Source organism: Medicago sativa, chromosome 4 (assembly GCF_051527215.1).
Source record: "Medicago sativa cultivar Bolivia chromosome 4, Bolivia_mono, whole genome shotgun sequence".
Classification (NCBI taxonomy): domain Eukaryota; kingdom Viridiplantae; phylum Streptophyta; class Magnoliopsida; order Fabales; family Fabaceae; genus Medicago; species Medicago sativa.
In genome coordinates this window covers 63,720,036-63,726,077 of record NC_140752.1, presented here as the reverse complement: position 1 = coordinate 63,726,077, position 6,042 = coordinate 63,720,036, and the positions used below count along the sequence as shown (strand labels likewise).

At 31.7% G+C, this 6,042-nt stretch overlaps 1 protein-coding gene across 1 annotated transcript; it reads right to left on the bottom strand.

Moving 5' to 3' along the window:
- Positions 1-1,092: 1,092 nt before the first annotated feature.
- LOC146930635 (dof zinc finger protein DOF3.6-like) lies at positions 1,093-2,887 on the bottom strand. Its single transcript, XM_085702111.1, has 2 exons — positions 2,528-2,887; positions 1,093-2,345 (listed from the first exon to the last, which is right to left on the bottom strand). The coding sequence occupies exons 1-2, from the start codon at positions 2,579-2,581 to the stop codon at positions 1,389-1,391; spliced, it is 1,011 nt and encodes a 336-aa protein (XP_085558237.1). The 5' UTR covers positions 2,582-2,887; the 3' UTR covers positions 1,093-1,388.
- Between the last annotated feature and the right edge of the window lie 3,155 nt (positions 2,888-6,042).

Genomic DNA, 6,042 nt, shown 5'->3' with positions numbered 1-6,042 from the left:
TAAAATTAACTCTCCCTTTCTAACTCATCTAGCACCCACAAATTTGGATTCTATACGGTTAATATCTTGTGCAATCACACAATTGAAACATCAACCACAGTTAGTTCAAGATAGCACAATTTTGATTTTTTTTTAAATATTATAATAAAATAACGAATTTGAAACCTAAATCGTCTGATCTTAATATAATGTCTAACCATGTGCCTAATGTGTGAATGGATACATCCACACCTTGCTACTCTCACGCTCGTCTTGTTATGCACTCCCTCCGGTCACATTTATAAACAAAAAACTACTTTTTAGATACACTGAATAATTAATGTATTTGGTCTAATTTATAGGTTAGATACATTAATTATTCAATGTACCTAAAAAGTAGTTTTTTGCTTATAAATGTGACTGAAGGGAGTAACAATCATGTTCTATGTCTGAATTTAAAAAAAAAAAAAAAAAAACCTATCCATTAATACAGTTATACTAACAAGTACGATGTAAGCAGCTTCTCCTTGGAATCAAAATTTGACACTACTGAGGAAATTATTCAGACAATTAAAAAACTGTCACACTCAAGTTTCCAAGAAGTAGTAGAACTTAATACCAGCTTCTGGATTGTAGTAAAGGAGGGCTTTAAATTACTCAGTGATAAAGAGAAACATCCGAAGAAAAGAAAAGAAAAGAAAAAGCTAGTGTGTCAGAAATCAGAATCTTAAATCTGTACCTTGAATTATATATCCAACTTGTGCATACAATTACACATCCATATATGATATATCCATTATTAATTCCAGATGCATGATAAAACATTCGTATCACAAACACACAACTTTAATTTGCATTTAGAACGTTTCACTAATTTAATTATAATTTGTATAAAGAGGCTGCATGATATATAGAAAAAAAAGTGCATAATCATATTCCAAGAAACATTACCTCTAAAGTTAAAGTCATCACACTCTTTAGTTCTGTATAACCATATGCTTTATCGTGTAAGCTGAATCTGAGAATCATATGCAAAAGATGGTGCAAAAATAGTGTAAATTAAACTAGCTAGCTCTATGTAGCTGGTTGTAGCTAGGTGTAAAGTAAGTAAACTTAAGGAAAATTTTGTACCGAATTGATATTACAACGTCAGATAAAAAACACACATATATATAAGTTATAGCATTACATGCACACACAAAATTATACAAAATAAAACAAGCCCATATATAGTACATAAATTACTTGACTCCATGAAATAAAAAAACATAAACAAAATCAATTACTAGAAGGAGAAGAAGAAGATCAATTCTACTACCATGACTGAGTTGAATAATATATGAGTGGTCATAGTTGAAGTTGTGACCAATCGTTCGAAACTTCATATCTTTGATCCATTCCGGCCAAAGTTATAAGAGATGAGTAGTTGAAGAACCTGATAAATCATTCCAAGAATAGTATTGTTGTTGGTTATTATGTTCAGAGACACCAAGAGATGTTCTTGATAAATTTAAAGCGCGGTTTTCTTCCATTTTAACCGGTGGCTCTTGATTAGCCCTAGAGTTTGAAGCTATATCTCCAACAAATCCAGATGCTGCAGCTTCAATGTTACTTTCTCCATGAAAAGTGTATGAATTATTTCCATCAGAGTTTGATTCAAAAGTATTCAAGAAAGGAAATTGCTGCAAATTACGCCATGGTTCAACTCCAACACCTCCAGCAACAGCAGAAGCAGAAACAGAAACAGAAGTTGAGTTACCATTACCAATACCAATTTGAAACCCCATATGATCTTGTTGTTGTTGTTGTTGATGTTGTTCTTGGATCTCACGCAAACCAAGTCCCATGTTAACGTTTCCAACGACATAACGATTCAGATTCTGCATCGAGGCCATGAAGGGTAGGTTAGGAATTGTTTGTGGTAACTGATGACCAATTAGTTCATGATGAGAAGGGATTGCACTTGATGGGGAAGTTTGTTTTTCTTGAGAGTTTGTTGAATTAGGAGATTTTGAACGGCTTCTTTTGTTTTTCTTGTTGTTTCTACGACACCCTCCACCAACTGGAACATTTCTAAGTGCACCCCCTCTTGTCCAATAACGCCTACATGTCTTGCAGAAGTGACGAGGTTGAGTGAGGCTGTAGTTGTTGAAGTAGCAAAATTTAGTGTTGGTTGAATCGCAACGAGGACACTTTAGCGCTGGTTCTGGTGGTGGTAGTTTTGCTAAACGAGCTCGATCAGCCATGGAGCCTGGTCTGATCGAGCCCATAGTACCACCGCCACCAGTACTACCTCCCACTTGAGGTGGTAAAGGTGGAAGAAGTTGAGTGTTATTGCTTCCATTTGCTTGTTGATGATTTGGTTGCTGCAGGTTAAAATAGATGGAAAGAAATTAAAAAAAGGGAATTTTAAAAAATTATTGTGATGGAAAAAAAAATTAGTATATTCAAGAAGATGAAGTAAGGAATATGAATGATTCATCTTTTTGAAGTTTTTTTTTTCACTTTCTTTTTTGAATTTGGAATTTGATGAAAATTAAAACTTTACCTGGTGGTGCCAATTAGGAGGATCTACATAACCTTGAATAGAAGAGAAAACCATGGTATTGAAAATCCTTTTATGTTTTCTTTTATAAAGTTTTGATGGCTCTTTAGGGAGATGGTGGAGAATCAAACCAAGGGAATACAGAGAAGAGAAAGAAAGGGAAAAAGAGCATTAAAGGAAGAGAGGAGGGAGGAGGAAAGCAGCAATAAGAGGCTTTAGTTTGTTTACTTTGCCCTTATTCCCTCATTCTCTCATCTCTTTTTGTTTTATTATATTTTTTAGGGTTTTTAGTGGAGGAAGTTTCTTAACCTATAAGCTTCTTTTTTTTAATGGGTTGGTCTTATAAATTTGTTCTTAAAAAGGATAGTGGTGGATACCATGCATGGATGAGAGAGATAATAACAAGTTATGGTTACACCGTATATCTCTTTTTGTGTGGCAATATGTCTTTTCAAGGGTATATGGTGGAATCTAATGACATAATCAAGGAAAAGAATTTAGAGCTTAACCATCAAGTTCATAGATAATTGACATGTTAAAAGATATACCTCTCATGTTGCTGTAGCTTTTATTCATATACTCGTATTATTTTTTTTCCTTGCGGTCTCAAGAGAAAGGATGATGACAGATTATCTTACGTTATTTTTAACATGTTTTGTACACTTGTCTAATCCAACCATCAAAGGGTCTATGGTAATTTGAAGTTCGTCAGATAACTAACCCCAATGTGTATTTCTTATTTATGGAATCTTTTGTTGTACATAAGAAATTTACTCTACAGTAAAAATTCCTTTTTACATAATTGATCTGAGTTTGATATCCATTTGAGATGGTTTTCCCAATTTTTATTTTAAAATGATTGTTTAAATTTATTTTTAGAAGACAGGTTTTAAATTATTTATTGCATTACTTTTTTTTATTCTTACCGAAACACATATTTATCTTACATATGGGAGGATAATGCTTTTTTTCTTTTTTCTAGTGAGGATTGATGGAAAGTGTGCAAGAAATAAGATATTGAAATCATGAGACTATATAAATACATGGACGGACAATATCCAGATAAAGACAGAACACCTTTCCTAAAGGGCCAAAATGACCAGAGGCGCGCCCTACGAAGGCACCGCCGCCTCAAGAAAGCATCTAGAAGTATCTAGACGCCGTGGGCGTGGTCTTTGCCCAAGTAACTTAGAGCCTAAGCCAACATAAATCCAAGCCCGTGAGAGGCTATAAATACTCATCTTGAGAGCATTCTCAAGACATAATCTAAACATATTAACTATACAGTTTTATAGATTGTACTCATCGCTAGTACAATACAATTTAAACAAAAAGAATTAATACACATTGCTATAATTAAATTAACTATATTGTTTAATATTTTTAAATTAAATTAATGAATTTTATATTAAAGAACACTATATGAATTGCAAATGTAGCTAGTACAATATTAAGTGAAAAAAGCCTACACAATTCCTATTCATGAAATAGTATCAAATTAGCCTTGTTTTGTATGAAAAAACCACCATTACTACTAGTACAATAAAACACATTTTTTTAAATATAAATAAAAGATACACAATAAAGAAATGTAGATGACAATATTTACTTATTTTTTTGGAAAAATAAAGTAAAATTATTCCTTCAAATAGAAATATTTTGCCTTTCTTTCTTTGACTAATAGAATTGAAGTTCTATTTAATTTAAAAAGTACATTAGATCTCCTCGCATTTAGATTAGATGACACACGTCTCTTTTTAACTTAATTAATATTCTCGAGTATGAAGGAGTTAAGAAAATGTAGTAGTGTCGTCATCCAAAAACTTCTACCTTAAGATGTTATTTTTTGCGATTGCTTAGGGGATATCCCATTTTTAAAAAATATCATGCCAGAAAACATACATGTCTTCCAACTATAGATTAAATATTTGGACTAGCCATTCATATTTAACCATTCTAAATAAGAAATCCTTGCCTTTTTCCTTTCTTCCATCCAAATATTTGATCAATAAAACTAAGTTTTTTATTTTATTGGCAAAAGCAGTTCACTAATAGAAAGAAATGGAACCGAGTTCAACACAAGATATTGATTTTGGTTAGTCTGCTAAAGAAACACATTCATAATATATTAATTTTGTCAAAATATACGATTTTGTAAAGGGTACGGAAGATGATTGAAGTAATTAAAGAAAGATGAGACAAGTAATTCAGAAAGAAAACGTGAAAGGGGAAAGGGAAGTTTGCAACATTGTCATATATTATGTGTTGTATTATAAATAATTGACGCTAGCTAAACTTTAATTGCTTTACTTTTCTTATGTACTAAGGTCCAGTAAAATTCAAGGCTTAAAGTTGTGGTCAGATCCTTTTTGGGCACAGCACCAACACTAGTGACATCAATGTATGAAATGCTATGTTTATCCAACTTTATCAACAAGTATCTTTTTAACAAAATCTTCTTCTAGTTGCCTCTCTTAACTTTAATGCTTCAATAATTAATACTTCAAAATTGAGGGCGATTAATTAATTAATGTATTTCTTTTATCTATTTTTTTGTTTTGATTTTTCTTTCATGACCCTACTTTTTTCATGGCACATAGACCCCCCCAAATATGGTAGATAAAAAAACAATATATTCTTTTTGTAAGTGGGCCGGAGTCACACTCATACTCAAACCAATTGAGTAGGGACTATAATGAAATGAAATGCAACTATAATGAGATCAATGTTGTTTCTTCATCAATAAGAAATTTCGATCTAATTAATTATAATAAGCTTCATTCAGCATTCGTAACCTTTTTCGATGACCTGGCTTGCAGTGTTAGTCCATGTAGGTATACTCATGTTGTGAGCTAAGAGACATCGAATGAGTTCTAAGCAAATATGATAAGCTCGTAAGTATACGATTTTATCTTGTAATAAAAAAAAACTTATTTGATAGAGACTTGTTGAATATCTAATGTATTTTTTAAGTTGTTTAGCTAGAAAAAAAATGAACTTTGATGGATTGATTTTTTAGAAATATGCAATTAAAGAAAGTGTCTTGAAGTTATTGGATTTCATCACCACAGTAGAAAGTTTCAGTATCAATTCTTCCTATTTGTATGGATAATTAAAGTCTTAAAGGTGAGGTATATTAAGATAACCAATATCCACTTTCAAGTTTCAAGGTTTTAAAAGTGTATTATAAACCAATATAGTCTACTATTTTCATGGTTTACTATATTGCTAACATCTATTAAGTTCAAATACCCTATATCACCTAAAGAATGTTTAGACTATTCTCATATTTCAAAGCTCTTGTTCAGTCTTACAGTTTCAACATCAACCTTCAACTTTCGTTACTTTGATTGATCCCCAAAATATTTCTTAAACACAATAAGATTGAATTAGATGCTTTGAAACTCCACAACAAAAAGAAAGAATTGAAATTGTGGAAAGTCTATCATTGAAATACTTTCCATAATTCAAAAACATCGGAGAACTACTCACTCATCATATTGATGTGGAAAAATATA

Bases quoted from the DNA above. Each gene is read 5' to 3' on its own strand.
- LOC146930635 (XM_085702111.1), bottom strand. From the start codon at position 2,581: ATGGTTTTCTCTTCTATTCAAGGTTATGTAGATCCTCCTAATTGGCAC. The intron at 2,346-2,527 runs GTAAAGTTTTAA...TTTAACCTGCAG, and splicing joins CTCCTAATTGGCACCACCAG to CAACCAAATCATCAACAAGC.